This window comes from Monodelphis domestica, chromosome 6, assembly GCF_027887165.1.
Source record: "Monodelphis domestica isolate mMonDom1 chromosome 6, mMonDom1.pri, whole genome shotgun sequence".
Taxonomy (NCBI): domain Eukaryota; kingdom Metazoa; phylum Chordata; class Mammalia; order Didelphimorphia; family Didelphidae; genus Monodelphis; species Monodelphis domestica.
The window spans coordinates 188,620,435-188,644,881 of record NC_077232.1 but is presented as its reverse complement, the minus strand read 5'-3'; the positions used below and the strand labels follow the sequence as shown (position 1 = coordinate 188,644,881).

General features: G+C 36.8%; 1 protein-coding gene across 3 annotated transcripts in view; it reads right to left on the bottom strand.

Annotated features, from left to right (window-relative positions):
- The window catches only part of MND1 (meiotic nuclear divisions 1), a 144,913-nt gene that overhangs the window by 34,422 nt on the left and 86,044 nt on the right, over positions 1-24,447 (bottom strand). For all 3 annotated transcript variants that reach the window (XM_056802778.1, XM_001375843.4, XM_056802779.1), the window contains exons 5-6: positions 23,667-23,741; positions 15,273-15,387 (exon numbers count right to left, since the gene is read on the bottom strand). In XM_056802778.1, the coding sequence (XP_056658756.1) occupies positions 15,273-15,387; positions 23,667-23,741 (190 nt within the window). The remainder of the gene's footprint in view (positions 1-15,272; positions 15,388-23,666; positions 23,742-24,447) is intronic.

Below are 24,447 nucleotides of genomic sequence, written 5' to 3'. Positions count from 1 at the left end.
CACAAATTAGTCTGAATTTCAAAATGTAACAGTTTTCCTCCTACCAAGACCAGAATTTTCTAATTATGAATATTGCTATCATTAAAATTTCTTACTTTGAAAAACAGGTTTTGCTATTGCAAAAACTAAACCATTCTTATTTTGCTGCATAATTTTAAAAAAGATAATTATGTCTCCAAGGATACGAATATATACAAGAAAAGCAAACTATCAGTGATGACATGAAAGATTACTCCAAAATAACTAATAAAAGAAATTCAAACAAAAAACCCCCCACCAAGTTTTCATCCATTGTTTAGCAAACTATCAAAGATGAAAAAATATGAAAACTGTCGATGTTGGAGTGGCCCTGGGAAGCCAAGGACATTAGTATACTTTTGGTGGAGCCAGTAAATTGGTTCAAATGGGTTTTTGGAAAGCCATTTGGAATTATGTGAGAAAGGTCATTAAATTGTTCTTAGCCTCAGGCCCTGACATTCCACTGTTGTGTATATGTCCCAAGGAGGTCATAAACAGAAAGAGGTCCCATATTCATTGAAATTATTTATAGCAACATTTTTTTTTTGTGGTAGCAAAAAACTAGAATCAAAGTAGATGCCCAATGCCTGGATAATGGCTAAACAAAATGATATATGAATGCAATGAAATACTACTCTTATAACAAATATAAGGAAGTTAGAAAAATATAGAAAAAGACATATGAGTTGCTACAGAAAGCATTAAGCAGAAATAGTACATAATATGTACAATGCATACAGTAATATAAATAAAAATGACACTGTAATTACAATGACTAATTTTGGGACCCAGAGAAAATTTAAGGAAATGCACTTCTCTCTTTTTCCTTAGAGAAGGAAGTAGGTGTAGAATGATATGTATACTGTCAATATTTCTTATGTCAATTTGTTTTGATGAATTAATTTTATTACATATATAGTAGTTTTACATAGATCATATTTGTATTTTTCTTACATATACACATATATATTCTATAAATGTTTCTTAAATACATATATAGCAGGCACTATATAAATGTTTCTTTCCTTATCTTCCCTTTTCCCCTTTTTTATAAGGGAAGGTTCACTGAATTAATGGAAGGATACAGGTAGAAATTACTGAGATAAAGGAAAAGCATGGACAAAATGTTAATTTTTCTATAAAAGTAATTCAACTCTCATTATAACTGAGAATGGTAAACTCTTAGCCCACTAAAAATCAGAAAACTATTCTCCCTTTCATATATTTAAATGTTTTCATTGAAAGCATAGTGCAACAAAAAAGGCCTACTTTGCTACAAAGAAACTGGCAAAAAATGTGATTTTTGTCAAAAATGAAAAAAAGAGGAATGTGATATGTAAAATTTTAAAAACTAATTATCAATCTTTGTTTATACCCATTTAGTTACTGAAAAAATGGACATAGGCATATGCTCTGAATCAATTGGAAGGAATCTTAGGATCACAGATTGAGAGCTAGAAGGGACACTAGATGTATGCCACCAAAACCCACTCCCTCTAAACAGGCAAGACTTAAGGGATTTGCCTAGAATCACACAAGCAGTAAGTGATGGAGGTAGAATGTGCGCCCAAGGTCCAAAGCCAATGCTCTTTCCACTGTACCATGCCAATCCATATAAAAATCTAGGACAATACTAGAGGGAAGTAAGATTTTTTTCCCCACTGAAAATGATTGATGGTTTGGGGAAAAGGAGGTTATCAACACAGCAAAGAGGCTGTCACTTGTGACAGAGAATTAATCTGTGAGAAGTAGCTTTGGACATGGCAGGCAGCCTTTGATGTCTTCTTTAATGAGCCGCCTGCACTTCTTCATGAAGGTGAGTCACCACAGGTCCAGATTCCCAGGAATAATATCGCCCACTCCTGCTTTGATGTGCTCTTATTCAGTGATTGCCATGTAACTAGCTACATTTGATTTAAATGGATCTCCATTAAAATAATTTATAATGATTCCTTTTGGAGCAATCCAGGTAATGTTTTCTTTTGCTGGAACACATTCTTTGTGTGCAAAGGGGCCCCAGTGCACACTCATTAGGTCCACCAGAGGCCTGTGTCTCTCCTGACTACATCATTTATAAGACAGGGAGTGACCTCCTCAGTCAGTAACCTGGGTCCTCTGGTCTTCCAGAAGTGAAGAGAGCACCTTCTTTAAAATGGGGTGTTCTTCAAGCATGGTCCCAAAGAATAGATATAAGAAGACCCTCCAAAAGTACCCCCCTACTTGGATATACCCTTTTGAAGAGTAGGAGGTCTACTTCTTTCTCACTGAGGTATCCTACACCTATAAAATCATAGGTTTGGACAAAACTTATTGTTGGACACTATATATTTTCAGATTTTTTCAACGAACTGTTCAGTTTTGCTATTTGCTTAATTTGTTATATTTGATGACTTTCTGGAGGGGGAGAGGGAAGAGTATGGGGGGAAATTCAGGCAATATAAAAATATGAAAAAATTTATTTTTAAAAAAAGATGGGAAATTCTTTCTACCTTAAATTATATTAAGGGAAATATCCCTCTCTGAGAAAGGACCTGTAAAAATGCAGCTTTGACTTTTCACTTAAATCTGTTAGGGCTATGGAAAGACAAGCATACTTAGTCATTGCTAGTGAACCATTCTGGAATGGTTTTAGAAACATTTGGAATTCTGAAAGAAAAGTTATTATAAGAATTTATACTCTGACCTGGAGACTCCACTATTTATACTGTACCCTAACAAGATTATTGACAGTAAGACAATAGCCATGTAAATTGAGAAGATCAATTGGGGAATGGGTTAACAAGTTGTGGTATATGATTGTGATGAAATACTATTGGACTATAAGAAATAATGAGCAGAGGGTTTCAGAAAACCCTGGGAAGACTTAGATGAAATGATGAAAAGTAAAACAAACAGAACCAGTAGAACATTGTACACAGTATGAGCAATATCATAATGACAATCAACCATGAAAGACTTAGCTACTCTGAGCTAGATAATAATCCAAGACAATTCTGAAACTCATAATGAAAAATTCTCTCTACCTTAAGAGAGCTGTGATGAATTCTGAGTGCAAAATGACATATAACTTTTTCATTTTTTGCCCTTTTTTGTAACATAATTATTATGGAAATGTTTTGTCTGATTTCACATGTATAAAAGATATTTTTGCTCACCTTCTCAAAAGGAGGGAGAGGGGTTAGAAGGAGGGAAAGAATTTGAAACTCAAAAAATTTTTAAATTATGTTTTTTAAAAAAAGAGAAAACAACCAAGCACATAAAGATTTTCATAGAATTTTTGAGATAAGAAAGCTGGAAACAGGGGCGGAGTCAAGATGGGGGCTTAGAAGAAGCAGAAGTTCAGACCTCTGAAAACCCTTCCTTACCAATCACAAACTGACTGCTCCTAGGAGACTGAAAATCAAACCTAACAACAAGACAGAGCCAAGGAACCCTCCTGCTGGACTCAATCCAAAAGGTACTCCCCCCAAAAGCTGGAATCCGAGAACACTCGGGTATAAGGGGAAGGCAGAAGGAAGGTCCCAGGACTCCCCACCTCTCCAGAGCGCTGAGCCCCCAGCGGCAGCGAGAACCTCTGGGCAGGCAAAGGTACTGGTCTAGAGGGTGTACCTTGTGGGCAAGGCTGTGCCAGGCTCTGAGTGTCCAATACAGGTGGCAGGGAAGCAGCTAGAGAGAGATCAAAAGGCTGGCAGCCTGGGCACCTGGGTCCTTCCGTTTGGCTCCAGAGTTACCAGAGGTTTCTGCCTCGGGGCACATCTAGCCCAACCCAGCTGAACTTAATCCTATCAGGAGTCCTCAGAGCTCAGGGAGACCAGGAACCCTGCCCTCCACCCCAAGAGTGCTGGGCCTGCAGCAAGGACAGGAACCTCTGAGTGGGCAAAGGCACTGGAATAGAGGGTGTACCGAGCGGGCAGGGCTGTGCCAGGCTCAGAGCATAGAACACAGGTGGCAGGGAAGCAGTTGGAGAGAACTGGAGAGAGCCTGGGCAGCTGAGACCTTCCATTTGGTTCCAGCCTTTCAGGAGGTTTTTGGCCTCAACCTACACATACGGTCCAACCCAGCTGAACTTAATCCAATCAAAAGCCTCCAGAGGACAGGGAAGCTCAAACTCCTCCCCTAGAGACTGTACTGAGAGATCTGACAAAGCTCCAAGAGGGGAGATTGACAGAAAGCCCCAAAACAAAAAAAAAACAAAACAAAAAAATGAGAGGAGCAAGAGCACAGACAAATACAGGGAGCAAAGAAGGGGCAAATATGAGCAAACAGCAGAAAAAGAAGAAAGAAATTACAATAGACACCTTCTACACAGCCAATGGAACAGAGGGGGAGGGATCAGCAAACGATAAATCAGAAAGCCCAGTGAATTGGATACAAGCTGTGGAGGAACTCAAAATGCAATTCAAAACATTATTAAGAGAGGCTGAAGACAACTGGGAAAAGAACTTAAAAACTAAGATAAGTCATTTGGAAACAGAAAATAGTGTCTTGAAAGCCAAAATCAACCAGCTGGAAAATGAGGCAAAGGAGATGAAAGATGAGGCGAAGAAGATGGAAGATGCCCTCCAAAGAAAATCAGACCAGAAGGAAAAGGACGACCAAAAAAGCCAGGGAAGAAATCCAGTCTTTAAGAACCAGAATACAACAACTGGAATTAAGTGACCTCACAAGGCAGCAGGACATTATAAAACAAAACCAAAAGAATGAAAAATTGAGGAAAATATGAAGCATCTCATTCACAAAACAGAGGATTTAGAAAATCATTCGGGGAGAGATAATTTAAGAATCATTGGTCTACCAGAAGACCATGACAAAAGAAAAAGCCTGGACATAATACTACAGGAAATTATTCAAAAAAACTGCCCCGATATCCTAGAGCAAGAGGGAAAAGTGGAGATTGAAAGAATTCACAGATCACCTCCTGTACTTAATCCCTAACTGACAACACCCAGTAATGTAAATTCAAGAACTATCAGACAAAAGAAAAAATATTACAAGCTGCTAAGAAAAAGTATTTCAGATACCACAGAACCACAGTGAGGATAATGCAGGATCTGGCTGCATTCACACTGAAGGATAGAAAGGCATGGGATATGATATTCCAGAAAGCAAGGGAACTAGATTTATAACCAAGAATCAACTACCCAGCAAAACTGACTATATTCTTAGGGGAAAGTATGGTCATTCAACAAAACAGAAGAATCCCAAGAATTTGTAAAGGAAAGACCAGACCTGAACAGAAAATTTGATGTCCAAGCACAGAATTCAAGAGAATCATCAAAAAGTAATTAAAAAAGAGGGGAAAAAGAAAAACAAAACAACACTCAAAAAAAATTTTTAAAGAGACTCAATAAGTTAAAATGATATGTATCCCTATAAGAAAAGTCATTAGTAACTCTAAAAAATTGTTGTTATCACCTGGGTATCTAGAATAATTACACTTAGAGGGAACAGTGACAAACTGTATAAGATGAAAGGAGAAGACATAAATAGATATATAGATATATACATACAGCAATACATGTGTGTGTATGTGTGTGGGTATATCCATATCTATAAATATATCTATATCTATATCTATATCTATATCTATATCTATATCTACACACAAACAACTAGAGCTAAAAAAAGAGGTTAATACTAAAAGAAATGGGAAAAGAAACAAATGGGAGTAAATTTATACATCACAAAGGAGCTCATGGCAGAAGGGTGGAGAATATCAATACACTGGAAGGGTAAAGAGGTCGGAGATAGGAAATATTCAACTCTTACATGCTTTGAAACTTACCCAGAGAGGGAAGAACAATTCAATTCATTGGGGCAGAGACTAGATTTACACCCTATAGGGGAGTAGAAGGGTAACAAATGGACTGGAGAGGAGGGAAGCAGTACAAGGGAGGGAGAGGATGGGGGGGGGGGTAATTTCAGGAAGACTACAGGGAAAATAAGGGGGGGGGATAAAAAAAAGGGAGGGGGGTAGAAAGGTAAGTACAATAAGGGTGAGAACTAGGGGGACTGATTAAAAACAAACATTGGTGTAGAAGGAAATACACGTTCCAACAACAGAGAAATGGGTTCGAGTCAAGAACACATGTGATAACCAGTGGAATCATGCGTCTGCTATGGGAGAGGGAAAGGCGGGGGGAGGGGGGGAGGGAGAAAAAGAAAATGATCTTTGTTTGCATTGAATAATGTATGAAAACGACCAAATAAAATAATGTTTTAAAAAAATTAAAAAATAAATAAAAAATAAAAAATTTAAAAATTTAAAAAAAAAGGAAAAAAAGAAGGAAATACATGGCTAGTAATCATAACTCTGAATGTGAATGTGAACTCACCCATAAAACGCAAGCAATGAGGGCAGCTGCATAGCTCAGTGGATTGAGAGCCAGGCCTAGAGATGGGAGGTCCTAGGTTCAAATCTGGCCTCAGACACTTCCCAGCTGTGTGACCCTGGGCAAGTCACTTGACCTCCATTGCCTAGCCCTTACCACTCTTCTGCCTTGGAGCCAATATACAGTATTGGCTCCAAGACGGAAGGTAAGGGTTAAAAAAAAAAACGCAAGCGAATAGTAGAGTGGATTAGAATCCAAAACCCTACCATATGCTGTCTACAAGAAATACACGCGAGGAAGGTAGATACACATAGGGTGAAAGTAAGAGGATGGAGCCAAATCTATTGGGCATCAACTGATAAAAAGAAGGCAGGAGTTGCAATCATGATATCTGACAAGGTCAAAGTAAAAATAAATCTAGTTAAAAGAGATAGGGAAGGTAATTACATCCTGATAAAAGGCAGTATAGACAATGAGGAAATATCAGTACTCAATATGTATGCACCAAATGTCATAGCATCCAAATTTGTAAAGGAGAAACTAGAGGAACTCAAGGATGAAATAGATAGAAAAACTATACTAGTGGAAGACCTGAACTTTCCTCTATCAGAACTAGATAAATCAAACCAAAAAATAAATAAGAAAGAGGTAAAAGAAGTGAATGAAATCTTAGAAAAATTAGAGTTAGTAGACATGTGGAGAAAAATAAAAAGGGACAAAAAGGAATATACCTTCTTTTCTGCAGCACATGGTACATTCACAAAAATTGACCATGTATTATGGCATAAAAACATTGCAAACAAGTGCAAAAAAGTAGAAATAATAAATGCAACCTTCTCAGACCACAATGCAATGAAAATAACAATTAGTAAGGGTACATAGAGAGGTAAATCAAAAAATAATTGGAGATTAAACAATACAATTCTCCAAAACCGGCTAGTTAAAGAACAAATTGTAGAAACAATTAATAACTTCATTGAAGAAAATGACTATGTTGAGACATCCTTTCAAAACCTATGGGATGCAGCCAAAGCAGTACTCAGGGGGAAATTTATATCCTTGAGTTTATATATTAACAAATTAAAAGGGCAGAGGAAATGAATTGGGAATGCAAATTAAAAAACTAGAAAATTAAAAAATTAAAAATCCTCAGATGAAGACTAAATTAGAGATCCTAAAAATCAAAGGAGAATAATAAAATCAAAAGTCAAAGAACTATTGATTTAATAAATAAGATTAGAAGCTGGTACTTTGAAAAAACAAATAAAATAGACAAAGTACTAGTCAGTCTAATTAAAAAAAGGAAAGAAAAAACCAAATTGACAGTATCCAACATGAAAATGGAGACCTCACCTCTAATGAAGAGGAAATTAAGGCAATCATTAAAAACTACTATGCTCAATTATATGGCAACAAATATGGCAATCTAGGTGATATGGATGAATACTTACAAAAATATAATTTGCCTATACTAAAAGAGGAAGAAATAAATTACCTAAACAACCCCATATCAGAAAAAGAAATTGAACAAGCCATCAAAGAACTCCCTAAGAAAAAATCCCCAGGTATAGATGGATTTACAAATGAATTCTATCAAACATTCAAAGAACAACTAATCCCAATATTATACTATTTAACTATTTAAACTAACAGAATAAGCAAATTCATTTTATGACACAAACATGGTACTGATCCCAAAGTCAGGAAGGTCAAAAACAAAGAAAACTATAGACCAATCTCCCTAATGAATATATATGCAAAAATCTTAAATAGGATACAAGCAAAAATACTCCAGCAGGGCAATTTGGAACTATGCCCAAAGGGCGACAAAAGAATATCTACCCTTTGATCCAGCCATAGCACTGCTGGGTCTGTACCCCAAAGAGATAATGGACAAAAAGACTTGTACAAAAATATTCATAGCTGCGCTCTTTGTGGTGGCCAAAAACTGGAAAACAAGGGGATGCCCATCAATTGGGGAATGGCTGAGCAAATTGTGGTATATGTTGGTGATGGAATACTATTGTGCTAAAAGGAATAATAAAGTGGAGGAGTTCCATGGAGACTGGAACAACCTCCAGGAAGTGATGCAGAGCGAGAGGAGCAGAACCAGGAGAACATTGTACACAGAGACTAATACACTGTGGTATAATCGAACGTAATGAACTTCTCCATTAGTGGCGGTGTAATGTCCCTGAACAATTTGCAGGGATCTAGGAGAAAAAAACACTATTCATAAGCAAAGGATAAACTATGGGAGTAGAAACACCGAGGAAAAGCAACTGCCTGAATACAGCGGTTGAGGGGACATGACAGAGGAGAGAATCTAAATGAACACTCTAATGCAAATATTATCAACATAGCAATGGGTTCAAATCAAGAAAACATGTAATGCCCAGTGGATTTACGCGTCGGCTATGGGGGGTGGGGGGGAGGAAAAGAAAATGATCTATGTCTTTAATGAATAATGCTTGGAAATGATCAAATAAAATATAAAAAGAAATAAATTTAAAAAAAAAAGACTCCAGCAAGTCATCACATGGGCTATCCACTATGAGCAAATAGGATTCATACCAGGAATGTAAGGACAGTTCAATATTAGAAAAACCATCCACATAACTGACCATATTAACAAGCAAACTGACAAAAATCACATGATTCTCTCAATAGATGTAGAAAAAGCCTCTGATAAAATACTACACCCATTCCTATTGAAAACACTAGAAAGTATAGGAATAGAAGGGCCTTTTTAAAAAAATAATAAACAGTATATATCTAAAACCATCAGCAAACATCATCTGCAGATGGGAAGAAGCCTTCCCAATAAGATCAGGAGTCAAACAAGGATGCCCATTATCACCTTTATTATTTAATATTGTACTAGAAACACTAGCAGTAGCAATCAGAGAAGAAAAAGAAATCGAAGGTATTAAAATTGGCAATGAGGAGACCAAGCTATTACTCTTTGCAGATGATATGATGATTTACTTAAAGAATCCTAGAGAATCAACCAAAAAGCTAGTTGAAAGAATCAACAAATTTAGCAAAGTTGCAGGATACAAAATAAACCTGCATATGTCATCAGTATTTCTACATATCTCGAACCCATTTCAGCAGCAAGAATTAGAAAGAGAAATTCCATTTAAAATCACCCTAGACAATATAAAATACTAAGGAATATATCTGCCTAGACAAACACAGGAATTATATGAACACAACTACAAAACACTCTCCACACAGTTAAAACTAGATCTAAACAATTGGAAAAACATTGATTGTTCATGGGTGGGACGAGCTAACATAAAATAAACATGACAATCCTACCCAAATTAATTTACTTATTTAGTGCCATACCCATTGAACTACCAAAAAACTTCTTTACTGAAATAGAAAAAAACATTACAAAGTTCATTTGGAAGAACAAAAGATCAAGGATATCCAGGGAAATCATGAAAAAAAAATGCAAAGGAAGGAGGACTTGCAGTCCCAGATCTCAAACTATACTATAAAGCAGCGGTTATCAAAACAATTTGGTACTGACTAAGAGATAGAAAGGAGGATCAGTGGAATAGACTTGGGGTAAATGACCTCAGCAGGACAGTTTATGATAAACCCAAAGATCCCAGCTTTTGGGACCAAAACCCACTTTTTGATAAAAACTGCTGGGAAAAGTGGAAGATAGTATGGGAGATATTAGGTTTGGATCAACATCTCACACCCTACACCCAGATAAACTCAATGGGTGAATGACCTGAATATAAAGAAGGAAACCATACGTAAATTAGGTAAACACAGAATAGTATACATGTCAGACCTTTGGGAGGGGAAAGACTTTAAAACCAAGCAAGACATAGAAAGAATCACAAAATGTAAAATAAATATTTTCGACTACATCAAATTAAAAAGCTTTTGTACAAACAAAATCAATGTAACTAAAATCAGAAGGAAAACAACAAATTGGGGGAAAATCCTCATAAAAACCTCTGACAAAGGTTTAATTACTCAAATTTATAAAGAGCTAAATCAATTGTACAAAAAATCAAACCATTCCCCAATTGATAAATGGGCAAGGGACATAGATAGGCAGTTTTCAGATAAAGAAATCAAAACTATTAATAGGCACACGAAAAAGTGTTCTAAATCTCTTATAATCAGAGAAATGCAAATCAAAACTACTTTGAGATATCACCTCACACCTAGCAGATTGTTCAACATGACAGCAAAGGAAAGTAATGAATGTTGGAGGGGATGTGGCAAAGTTGGGACATTAATTCATTGCTGGTGGAGCTGTGAATTGATCCTACCATTCTGGAGGGCAATTTGGAACTATGTCCAAAGGGCGCTAAAAGACTATCTGCCCTTTGATCCAGCCATTGCACTGCTGAGTTTGTACCCCAAAGAAATAATAAGGAAAAAGACTTGTACAAAAATATTCAAAGCTGCGTTCTTTGTGGTGGCCAAAAATTGGAAAATGAGGGGATGCCCTCCAATTGGGGAATGGCTGAACATATTGTGGTATCTGTTGGTGATGGAATACTATTGTGCTCAAAGGAATAATAAAGTGGAGGAATTCCATGGGGACTGGAACAACCTCCAGGAATTGATGCAGAGTGAGAGGAGCAGAACCAGGAGAACACTGTACACAGAGACTGATAGACTGTGGTACAATCGAATGTAATGGACTTCTCCATTAGTGGTAATGCAATATTCCTGAACAACTAGGAGGAATCTATGAGAAAAACCACTATCCACACCCAGAGGAAACACTATGGGAGTAAAAACACCGAAGAAAGACAACTGCTTGAATACATGGGTCAAAGGGATATGGTTGGGGATGTAGACTCTAAATGAACATCCTAGTGTAAACAACAACACGGAAATCGGTTCTCATCAAGGACACAAGTAATACCCAATGAAATTGAGCGCTGGCTGCGTGAAGAGTGGGTGGAGGGGAGGGAGAGAAATAATGTGATTATTGTAAGCAAGGAATAGTGTTCTAAATTGACTAAATAAACTTATTCAAATGAAGAAAACATTAAAACTAATAATAAAATTAAAAAAAATAAAATAAAAAAATAAAAAAAAGAAAGCTGGAAACAAAACATGTATGCCAGGGGTCTCCTTTCTACCTTAAATTATATCAATGAATAACTTTTATTATATTATGTTATTATATTAATAAACACTTTTTATACTGGCGGCCAGTTCACTGTACCTCAGACCATTGGAGGGCCGGACCATAAAAAAAAACTATGAACAAATCCCTATGCACACTACACATATCTTTTTTTAAAGTAAAAAAAAAAAAGGGAACAAATACAAGATTTAAAATAAAGAACAAGTAAATTTAAATCAACAAACTGACCAATATTTCAATGGGAAGTATGGGCCTGCTTTTGGCAAATGAGATGGTCAATGTCTGGTTCCATATTTGTCACTGCTAGCCATAACAAGTGATGCAAGTGTGTATCAGTTAGTCTAGATCTGGTTGGAGATTTTAGATGCTTCATTCTAGAAAAAGTCTGTTCACAGACATAAGTGCTGCCAAAGATGGTTGCTGATGTCACAGGCCAGATCACTCTTATTTGATGCCTGTATACAGTACTGGAGGTAGTGCTGGGCCTGTGACACTGTATTGCACTGTCTGGGATAGCAGAGGCTGCAGAGCTGGCTGTGATGGGCCCGTCACACCTTGCACAGGCCCATCACTGCCACCACTATACCAGGCAGCAGTATATACAGTGCAGAATCCCCTCCCACAGATCACTGCTCACTATGCTGATGTCTTCCATTGTGCAGCCACATAATCCTTTGTGCGGCGCCTCGTTTTTGTTCAGTTACTCTCAGAACAAGGAGCCCCACAAAGGATTATGTCACTGGAAGTAGTACTGTATGTGAGTGATACCACGCTTTGCGGAGCCGCCACATACAGTGCTCCTCTCACTGACCATCAATGAAAAAGGTGCCCCTTCCGGAAGTGTGGTGGAGGCCAGATAAATGGCCTCAGGTGACCACATATGGGCCGAGGGCCGTAGTTTGGGGACCCCTGATATATGCAATGGCTGGGCTAGTAACTTGTTTTTTATTTTGTCCAATTCTGTGATTTCATGGGTACATAAGGTGTTTTCAGTGAAGAAACTTCCTTTACCAGTGTAGATCTAGGACTCTGAGAGACTCATCTGAAGCACTAACATTGACTGCCCCAAAGGGACAAAGCCATTATGTGTCAGACCTGGATCTTTCTGATTGAGGCAGGTTCTCTATCTATTGTACCTTGTTACCTCTTCATAGAATATTAATATATCTTAAAGATGGTAAATATGGAGAATTTGAAGAAACATGATAAGACTTAAATAAAAAAAGCAGAGTCCAAAGAACCACATGTATAATAATTATAATAATGTAAATAAAGACAAGAAGAAGAGGCCAAAATACTCCATCCCAATTTAGGTCAAGCACAGTGGGCAATATCATGTGAGCTACCAAAATGAAAACATGCATCCTCCTTTCTGTTAATGATCAGTAAACTACTAATGGGAAAAGTGATATGCATTATTAGTAGCAATCCAACTAGGTGTTATTTGCTTAATTTTTCAAGGGAAGGTATTTCACGGTGGGGTTTGATTGAATGTTGATTGGGAAAATATCTTTTGGACAACCTAAAGGTATCAAAAAATTCAGAAATAAAGTAAATTAAATTCTTCAAGTTGTAAAGATTAAAATTTGGGGAGACTGGGGAGACTGAGGCAGGTAGAAATTAGTTTCTCTCTGCAAGAAGTATTATATTTTTTAGAGGTTTGTTAAAGGTTAAAGATTAAAGAATATACAAGTAAGAAACATGTGCCTAGGCCAGAGGCCTAGACAAAATAACCTCACATCACGCAAGAGACGTGCCTGCTGCAAAACGGAAGTCCAAAAGACCCAAGAGAGAGACCCTCAAAAGCCTTTGAATCAGCTTAAATACCTTCTCGATCTCGGCCCAGGTGAGATTACAAGGCATTCTGGGGAAATGGAGCAAAGGCTCGTGGGGATTGTAGTCCTGTATTCGAGTCTATTTTTTACAAAATTTAATCCATCCTAACTATGATATCTAATATGTAATGTAATTATACTCGTTTAATATGCCATCAAGTGGTAGCTCAGATGTATTCCAAAGAAATTGTTGGGTATAAAAGTATAAAAATGTATTCTTTAAATAATATCTTTTTAAATTCTCTAAAAGCTTTTCTCCTACATATATAGGTTACAATAATCAGGAAAAAAAAACAGTATTAATTTTTTTTTCTAGTTTAGTCATATTATCTAATAATGAGGTGCTCTAAACATGAAAAAAATCAACAAATTTTAAACTCTGGCTTCCACGGCAAATTTAATATTATATCTTGTTCATCTGAAAAATGATGTTTTAAATTTCTTCAAATGCTATTAAATTTCTACCTTTACATACTATATATTCAAGGAAAGAACCATAGTTGGAACTTTAGAATAAAAAAAAATAGTTATAGTGCATACCATAACTTTGAGTTCCTTGCTTTTGGGGAATAACCATAATTCACTGGTATTAGGATAGGCAAATGCAAAGGGTTAAATGCAGAACTTTGAAGATATGCTGGCTACCCACAATTTTCTGCTTCTCATTGCCTTCCCTTGATTGGTAGTATGACTATTAAGTTCTCTAGATGGTATTGGCAGAACTCTTCCTAGAATGGAGATACTCAGTGATAACTTAAGTTTCTGGTATAATGCCCATTGTCAAATCTAACCCTATGTTCTTGTCTTCTACCTCCTTAGTTTTCAAAATGCTTATAATTTTTGTGAATAGTTATTACAAGAGTTTAAAAATTCATTGGAACTCAACTCCAGTGTACTGTATAATAATAATGGAGGAATTTATGTAAGGTGTATTTTCCCAATATTAAATTTTCTGTAAAAATTTTTTTTATTAAAAATATAACATAATGTTTAACAAAACTAGGTTTCATGTTCTTATTCAGATGAAGAAGAGATGCTAAGGGCAGTGGTGGGTGAGGGGAGTGAAGTAATGAAATGATGGAGGAATATCACAGAATATCAAAGTAGGAATGTATCACAGAGCTCACCCTTCAATTTGAACAGGAACTCCTGCCCCCCACCTCCATGCCATTCCTGACAAAATCCAAGCTGATTAAAGATAGCTAGTGAAGGGAAACCTGCTACCGCCAGAGAAAATGAATTCTAGATTTGCACAATTTTAATTACTGAACACCTAAAATCTACTAGGGTTTACAATCCTTATATAAATAATATGAAAAAATTGAATAAAATCTGATTGAGTCTCTACATTCACTAATTTTTAGCATATTTTGGGTGGTTAGTAAAAGGAGTCCTCAAAGTGAGGCTTGTAAAAAGTCTAACTTTCCTCTAATCAATCTGGTGGGATTCATCAAGGACAAGGTTTCAAGAGTTGTTTGAATACTGGAGGGAAGAAGTTGGGTAGGTTGAATAGTTAAGCCATCAGGCCATTCTGTGCATCTGGTACACTTTCAGAGAAAGTTCCAAAGTAGGAATGATACAATCAAATGAACGTACCAAAGTGAATGCTTTTAATAAAAGCCAATGGGTAATTTCTTCTATAATTAAGTAGTTAGGTTTTTATAACCAATCCCTTCCCTTCCCCTAAATTTGGAATTTAAAACATCTCTTTTTAACACTTTACTTTGGTCTGACGATAGATTAAAATGATATGTTATTTCCATTCAAAATCCATGTAAGTATTTGCTATTAAGGGTCACTATTTGCCCTGGATTAACATTTAAAATATCAGCAAAAAGAGACAAAAGCTACCTAAGTAAATAGTATCAATTCTTTGACTGCTTTACTTATACTAGGCTCCCAGGTTCAAGTTTTTATTCACTATAGACCCAAGCAATGAAGCAAACTTACGTATTTCTTCTACAACATCAGGATCACATTCTTTGTATTTCTCTAATTCAGCCTTTAGCTGCTCCTTCCGCTGCCGGAGAGAAGTGAGTTCCTTCGAAAGTACAGTGCGTTCTTCCTGTTTCAAAATCATTTCAAGGCCCACAATTATTACAAAGAAAATATGGCTTAAGAAAAAGCTTAATTATAACATGCATTTTCATAGGAGTTCATCAAAGATTTAAGGCTGAAAAGGACCTCAGAAAGCCTCACTTTATAGATGAGAAAGCTGAGGTCCAGAGTGGTTCCATTATTTTCCCAGGGTTTCCCAGAAAGCATTATTTGAATCCAGACCTGCCTGCCTCCAACTCTAGTTCTCCATCCTCTGGATCATGTTGCCTCTAGTTTTATTCCTTTTCACTGCCCAGCACATAGTAGGTGTTTAATTAATGCTTATAGATAGATTGACTCATATCAGGATAAAGACATTAATCTAGGGACTAATTTATTTATTAATTTTCCTTTCTTTAGACAAGACCTTGATTTTTTAACAGTTGGTGGCATCCACCCTCTTCTGATGCAAATTACAACCCCTCCTTTCATCCTCCAAATGGCTTTTGTCCATGTTTTCCCATAAATGATTCTCAGAGAAGCTATCCAGAGTGCAGGACTTGATGGGAGTCCTTCAGAATCCTTGAGATACTTACATGCAAATCACATTACTGGCCAAAGGGCGGCCTTCCCTGCCACCTCCCTTCTCAGCAATACATATCCTGAATGTCTTTTAATGGGCTTATCCACAAAGTACCAGGTAAGTGTAAATAAAGCAGATGCAATTCTTATCTTTTTCACAGATATAGAATGCAAGAATATGTATAAATGTGTGAAATAAATGTCCATGCATAGACATTGCCCTTACTGTTCTAACTACATATAAGTCAATACACATTTATTGACTGATCCAGGCATGGCCAATTTACATATTAAAAAAGTACTCAAATATTCCAACAGATTTTACTACCTCACCAACAACGTGAATAATCTCTCCAACAATACAGATGGCAAGTTAATGATGATGCCGTCTCATCTGTGATTTCTTCTGTGATTTCTATTCATGCCCTAACATAAATTTATCACAGACCACCCAGTGTGCCTGTGTTTGTGTGAGTGTACATGTGGGTTTTTTTTTTTTTGGGGGGGGGGGGAGAAGTACGGGACACCTTTCTAAATTTCTCTTTTAAAAAGCATCAGTCCAAATACTATGTGCATATTTTCCCCAAAATCTGGCTTATATAAAATGTGTGGAGACAATAACTGCACTCTTAATACAATTCATTTAATTCAAATAAAAATCTTGTATTTATTTTTATCATTGTTGTCTTAGTCTTCCTACAATTTTCACCACCGTTTCTGGCACTGGAAGAGTAGCTTGTAGCTTTTTAAGTCACAGATGACTGAGTCAGGGGATATTCTATTCCAAGAAATTTAAGTTGGCAGACACTAAGTCAATAAGGTGTTGTTAGGACTAATTCCAGATCTACAGAACTCACTGAAACACTTCTCCACATCCTAAATTTCAAAATTCAGCTTTCTTATCACTATACTTCCCCTTCTTCCATATTCCTCACTTAATTCATTTTGACAAATATCTATTATATGTTTACTGTTAAAGCTCTAAAATTAAGAACATTTAGGTTGTGGAAGACAAGGAAATAGTTCACTGTGGCCCATTCTACTACCCTCCTTTCTTACATGGTCAAATACAAGTTTAAAATGGAAATGTGACCCAGGAAAGTGCACCTGAACTTTAATGCCTTAGTTTTTTCTAATAGGTAGGAAGTTTTAAGTTTGCAATTCAACAAATCTTTGTTATAGGTTTCTACTGTGTTAATCTTTATGCTAGGGATACAAAGATAAATAAACAGAGCTTTCTCTTTAGGAATTTATAAGCCAGTCAGTAGAAAGACAGGTGTAAAACTATGGGAAGAATAAAGTAAAGGCCCAGGATAGTGCTATGAGAAAATGAGGATTAACACTCGCTAAGACATATAGGATTTTCAGATTTTAAAGGCACTACACAGTGCATATAAAATATCATTTGATTCTCACTGCAGCCTTGTATGGTAGAGACTGTTATACTGTTATACTTATTTCACAGATGAAGAAATTGAAGCTGAGCACAATAAGTCATGTGGCACAGAGTCAGACCATATTCAAACTTGGGTATTTCTGATTCAATCTACTATACAAAACTGCCTCATTTTCAGTTTGAGACAGAGAATGTTGGAGGGCATGATAGAGGAGATACCTGGGTTAGATCTTGAGAGAAGGTGAGGAGGAGCAGGTTTGTATATTCCAGACATAGGGATTGGTATGAGCAGAGGGAAGGTGGGGGCAGGAGGGAATACAATTTGACTGGAGTGTTGGGTATATCAAATCTCTGAAGTGAGGCTGGAAATGTAAACTGGATCCAGATTATTGATGGGCTTGAATCTCAGGATTAAGAGTTGGTATTTTATTTGATAAGTAATGGGAAGCCAATGGGAAGCTAAGTGGCATAATGGATAGAGTGTCAGGTCTAGAGTCAGGAAGACTCATCTTCATGAGTTCAAATCTTGCCTCATACACTTACCAGCTGTGACCCTCAGCAAGTCACTTTACCCTATTTGCTTCAGTTTCTTCATCTGAAAAATGAGATGCAGAAGGAAATAGCAAACCACTCTAGTGTCTTTGTCAAGAAAACAGCAAACGGGGCAATGAAGAATCAGATACAACTGAAACAACTGATGAATAAGTGCAACAAATAGAAGCACAATTAACCTTGCTAAAGAAGCCAGAAAATTATCATTGATATTTTACCAGTGTTTAATCTGCAAGAACTTATGTGTTACTAATGACTGGGGTCTTGTTGAAGAATCGTATGTATCTGTGTATTTGTGTATATATGAGATATATATATGTGTGTGTGTGTGTATATATATATATATATAATCTTTAAATTCTTTCTGAATGAGGAACTATGTACTTTGAGAGAAAACTGGTGGACTCTGAGTACAAACTGAAGTGTAATTTTTTTCACTCCTTTTATTTTTCTGAATATTCTTTGCATGACTTCACTTACATAATGGTCATTATATAGTTTTCCTTCTCAATGAGTGGAAGAGGGGCAGGAGAGGGAGAGAGAATTTGGAATTGATTTTTTAAAACTAAAAATAGCTAAAACTAAAACTAAAAAAAAAAAAACCCTAAAACTAAAAAAAAGCTAAAATTAAATGAAAAAAAAATTGTGGATGAAGTTGAGAGAGTGAAAACAGATTACTTTCCTTCCAGCAATTTGGCAATGAATGGGGTTGAGAAAGGCAGATGCAAAAGAAAGTGGTTTAAAATTTTTCTTTATCTTCTTTTATCCCTGAACATGTTTGTAGACTGAGAAGCAGTTGATGGAGAAAGAAATATTGGAAATCTTTGAAAGAAAATGCAAGGTCATTGAGGAGACAGAAGGTGATGATATCAAAGACAAAGATGTGGTACAAGTTAACTTTGAGAAGGAAGATTATGTCATCCTGAGAAACTATAGAGAAATAAAGAGCGGGGATGTGAGAGGTTAAAAGGAATGGATAGAGGTAGCTATAAATGGATCAGTGAATTGAGAGCCAGGTCTGAAGACAATAAGTTCTGGGTTCAAATTTAGTTTTAGACAAAAAAACAACAACAACAAAACCCCAACCCTTTTGTAATAAATGTTTAACAAATGAAAGAGACAAACTTTTAGGTCACAGAAGTACATATCAAGATATAGTTTTCACCAAGAGGTTAAAACAAACCAAACTGTCAGACTAGTAGAAAGGTTTCTGAATTTGGAGTCATAGGACCTGAGTTCGATTTTCAGCTCTGCTGTTTACTTAATGCTGTTATAGGACCCTGTAACAAATCACTTAACTTCCCTGGGTCTTATTTCCTTTTACCTATAACACAAGAGGGTTAGATTTAGGTTCAAATCTCAGACACCTCCTATCTGTGTGACCCTGGGCAAATTTTTTAATCTCCATTGTCTAGCCCTTTTGATTCTTCTGCCTTAAAACCAATTTACAATATTGATTCTAAGAGAGAAGCTGAGAGTTTAAAAAAAAAGGAGTGGAGAGATGGGAGTTAAAAGAGATCTCATCAGATGGTGTCAGACTCTTTAAAGTAGAAGGTAAAGTTATCTGCTGGGATTAAGAGATGAGGTAATGGAACCAAGGGCTTGAAAAGAAAAGATTTAGAACATCCATTGGGGTGAATGTGATAGAAACTAAAATTGGGCTACTTCTAACTCGACTCTTTAAGATCAGAGTAGGAAGAAGAAATGCTCTATTCATAACCATAAGAACATAGAAGTAGACCAGTAGAGATCAAATTGCCAAATTCTGGAGAACTTCATGGTACAACTACTGGGCATATATTACAAGGAGGTCAGAAGAGGAAATGTTGCTTTTATATAAAAATATGTATAGTTGCACTTTTTGTAGTAGCAAAGTACTGGAAATAAGGTTGGTAACCACTGATTGAGGCATGGCTGACCAACCTATGGCATATAAATGTAAATGAATATGAAGAATTCTGAGAGACTGGGGAAGACTTGTATGAACTGATGCAGATTAGAATAAATAGAACAATTTATATCATAATGTATAGGAAAACAGAAATGAAACGATTTAGGAATTCTAATCAATGCAATGATCAATGGTGACTTCAGTGCACCTACTGGACTATGAAGCATGCCTCCTAACTGGCATTAGAAAAATGGTATAATACAGGTTAAGAAAGCTTACAAAATCAGAAAAGCCAATACAATGATCTATTTTGCATAATTGTATTTCCTTATTACTAAGGACAGGCTTTGTTGGGAGAAGGGAGGATGGTAGGGAAATGGCAATACTTTTTTTTTTTAAGAAAGCATGAACAAAACATAAAAAAATTCTCTTGTCAAGTCAGCAAGCCTACCCCATGTGCTAGGCAGGGACTAACTATATTGGCCTACAAGTCTATGACAAAAAGTTGTAAAACCCAATTTGCCTAATGGGACTTGCCCAAGGTTTTGTTATCTGCCATCACAGGCCCAGATTCTGCAAAGAGGATGTCAAGACTTTTGACTGTCATCAGAAGATGTTTTATGAATTCAGGAATGCTCATACCAAGGGCTTTGCTCTGGTTTAAGTGTAGCTGAATGCCATGGTACAATGGACCCTATATCCCAATCCTATAAGCAATAGAGTGGAAATTAAGGAAAAGGCAAAAGATGAGAAACTCACTGGCATTGATGGAATGAGAAGCAACAGGACCAGACAGGCAGGTAAGAGGTCCTTCAAAAAAACCAAAGACAAGAAAGCCAAAGGCCTTCATCCCAGAGATATTCTTACACAACTACTTTCTATTCTTACCTGAAAACAACACCCACTTCTTTTCTGCCCTGGGAGCAACTGTTTCCTGTTTAGGAAGCACCCCAAAGCCATGACTAAAACTCAGCAGCCAGGCTGCCAACCTCAGTGCCAGTGTTTCCTAAGCTAGTTTGATGGTATTTCTACCCAAAATTGCCAGTCTTAAAAGGGAGGCAGAGCCAAAAAGTGACCATTGCTTCCTGCCAACTGAAAAAACAACAAAATAACTGCAGGTCATTTGCAGTAGCTATTCAGAAAACACTGTCCCTTTAAAAGGTCTTTAGAAATTTCTGTAACTAGAATATTATTGTGATCATACGAAAAGCCCAATCTGAGGAATCCATAGAAATGTGGGAAGATTTCAATGAGCTGGTACAGAATAAAAAAAGGTAAAACCAAGAGAGTACATACAATGTCAACTATAATGGTTTAATAACCCAAAATCAAATGAATTCTAGTGAATTGTTTGTAATTTTTTTATTGACATTTAAAATTTTATCATCAACTGCATTTCCAAACAGAATCTTCACTTCCCAGATACATCCCATGGAACAAAGAATAAAAGGAAGGAAAATTTGGTTCAGCAAAATTAACAGATCACCTGATGTGATCTGTGATGATGTGATGATGACACTCATGGCCTCCTACTTCTGTAGAGAGAGGGCACAGTGCATTTCTCCTCCCAGTTTCTAGTGTGATCACCGCACTCCTCAATGCTTAGTTTCTTTTGTTGTTGTTACTACTGCTTTTCACTTACACTGCTATAGCCATTATGGAATGAGATTCCTGGGGTCCACTTATTTAGCTCTATATCAATTCATGAGCACCTTTGCATGCTTTTCCTTATTAATCAGATCCATCATTTCTTTCACCTTAGTAATTTTCCAGCACTCCACACTCTGGACCATTGTACTGTCCCTGCTTTTTCCCTGAGGCCCACCCTCTGGCCTCCCAGAAACTCCAGCTGAGATTCTCCTAGAATTTCCATTTGTAAAGGAACCTGGCCCAACTTTCCTTCCTTCCCTCCTGGTCCTGTTCCTGACTTTCTGAACTTTCAAAATCCTATTTTCCCTGGGATGCACATTTCTAGCTGCTTATTGTGTGCTATCCTCCAGATGGCAGATCTTTGATCACATCCTTCCTTCCTCCCTTGCTCCCTCCTTTTCTTCCTTTCTCCTTGTCTCTCTTCCTTCCTCCTTTATCATCTTTTCTTCTTTCTCTACTTTACTTCCTCCCTATCTTTTCCTTCCTTCCTCTTTCTCTTTCTTCATCCTTATCTCATTTTCTTCCTTCTCTATCACTTTCTATTCTCTCTCTCTCTTTCTTTCTTTCTTTCTTTCTTTCTTTCTTTCTTTCTTTCTTTCTTTCTTTCTTTCTTTCTTTCTTTCTTTCTTTCTTTCTTTCTTTCTTTCTTTCTTTCTTTCTTTCTTTCTTTCTTTCTTTCTTTCTTTCTTTCTTTCTTTCTTTCTTCTTATTCATATACCACAATTTGTTTAGTCATTCTCCAATTGATGGGTCTCTACTTTGCTTCCAGTTCTTTGCTACTACAAAAAGTGCTGCCAAAAATATTTTCAAATATGTCTTTCTTTTCTTTCTTCAGCTTCCTATGGGTCTGTGCCTAGCAATGGTAATACTGGATCAAAAAGGTATGGATCTTTTCACAATTCCAAATTACTTCCCAGAATGACTGGATCAATTCATAGTTCCACCAGCAATATATTAGTGTGCTTGCTTTTCCATAGCCCTTTCTAGATTGACTATTTCCATCTTTTGTGACCTTTGCTAATTTATTGAGCATTCAGAGGAACTTCAGAGTTGTTTTGATTTGTATTTCTCTTATTATTAGTGATTTGGAGCAATCTTTCAGGTGCTGACCTACTGTTATAAATGAGTTTGAGGACTGTTTGTTCATATTCTTATCCATTGGGGTAGAGGTCTTGATTTTATGTATTTGTGTTAGTTTTTGACATATCTTGAATATCTGGTCCTAATCACACATATTTTAAATATGTTCCTCCCCCCTCCCCCCAAACTGACAGCTTTCCTTCTTATCCTAGTTGCACTGATTGCTTTAGCAAAAGATTTTCAATTTCATGTAATTAAAATCTACTTTGTCCTTTGTGATTAACTCTCATGAACTATAATGAACAAGCTCAGTTCTGGAGAATGGATAATGAATCACATCTACCTTCCTCCTCTCAGAAAAGAGGCAGGGACTAGGGATATGGAATATTATACATACACTATCAAGGTATTCCCTGCCTTTGCTTAATTTTTTCCCATTGTTATGAGGAATGGTCTGTGTAGGATGGAACAGAGTTCTGAAATGGATCATAAAAACAAATGCAGTAATAAACTTCTTTTTAAAAAATAAGATGATGTCCTTCTAGTCCTATTCTTGAACGTGTTGACTTTTCAAATAAGAATATATGAAAGTGCTTTGAAAAGTATAAAACATGATATTTATGTAGTACAATTATTATTTCATTCTAGTTTGCTGAGGGTTTCAGGGTCCTTTTTTGTCATGATAAGGAAAGTTCAAATGTTGTTGCTAAACCAGAGATCACCAGGTCCTTTTATGGTTATCAGCAGGGAGAATATGCTTTTAATCTGCTCTTCGGTGTTTTTCAATGATGATTTCTGGATTGTGAAATGTAACAAAATTGAGAAGCTGGATGATTTTTTACCCATAATGTTAGATCAAAGAAAATAAACATTTTTTTTTCCTGCAAGGATCCTTTAAATAATTTTAAATTCTCATGAATACACAAAGGACACTGTGTAGATGGCATTCAATCTCTTCCTATGCTAGAATTCAGAAATGGGGGAATTAATAGAAAACCACATCAAAGAGAATTAAGCCAAGCCAAAACCAGCTCCATAATCACAGAAGCCTGCTGAGTGCACTCTGCATTTTCTTGCTCCAGGATGCTCTGTCTTTGTCTTTGGTCAATACAGGGGCATTATTGTCAAAGAAATTTGAGATGGAAGGAGAGCTTACCGTGTCCTGCCGGCCAATTTTGGCTTGGTTGATGCTTTGCTGTAGGTTCTCTTTCTTCTGATTCCCCTCAGAAAACTGAAGGAAAAAACAAAATAAAACATAAACAAGGGTAAATCATAGACTGGATCATGTAGTATTAGCCTACAAGGATTTTGTTGCATTTGAGCCCCAGTAAAATCAAAGACAGCAATGGACGCGACTCTCATTGAGAAGTGGTAAGGAAGCATGGCTCACTGGACTTCCTGAATGTATCTATTTCAAGAATCTGTGATTTTGTCAATGGGAGCATTTTTTCCACCAATCCAGATTACACCCCATCTGTGTCTCAGTAGATTGATGGTATCCAAAAGTGGCTGGGGTTGCAGAATTCATAAGGGCACCATGCAAAGGGCTAGAGCTGGAAGCAGAGGAGTTGGGGTTGAAACTTTGCTTTGCCACTTTCTATCTGTGTGACCTTAGGGCAGCGGTTCTCAACCTGTGGGTCGCAAACCTGGTGGGGGTTGAATGACCAAAACACAGGGGTCGCTTAAAGCCACTGAAAAATCGTGCTACTTTACAGCAAGATCTCGGAAAGAATGGGGACCCTGCTGCTCGCACATTGTACTAATATTAGTTACCTATCAGCAGCCCTCCCACTATGAGGGGCGATGGATTTACCCTGTTGCTTGGAGACTGGACTCAAACAGAGACCCAGAGAGAGCACCCGGGCGCTGGCTCCGGAGGGGTTAAGAACGAGTATTAGAGCAGATAACTCCTGGAGCGGATAATGGAGCCGAGTAAC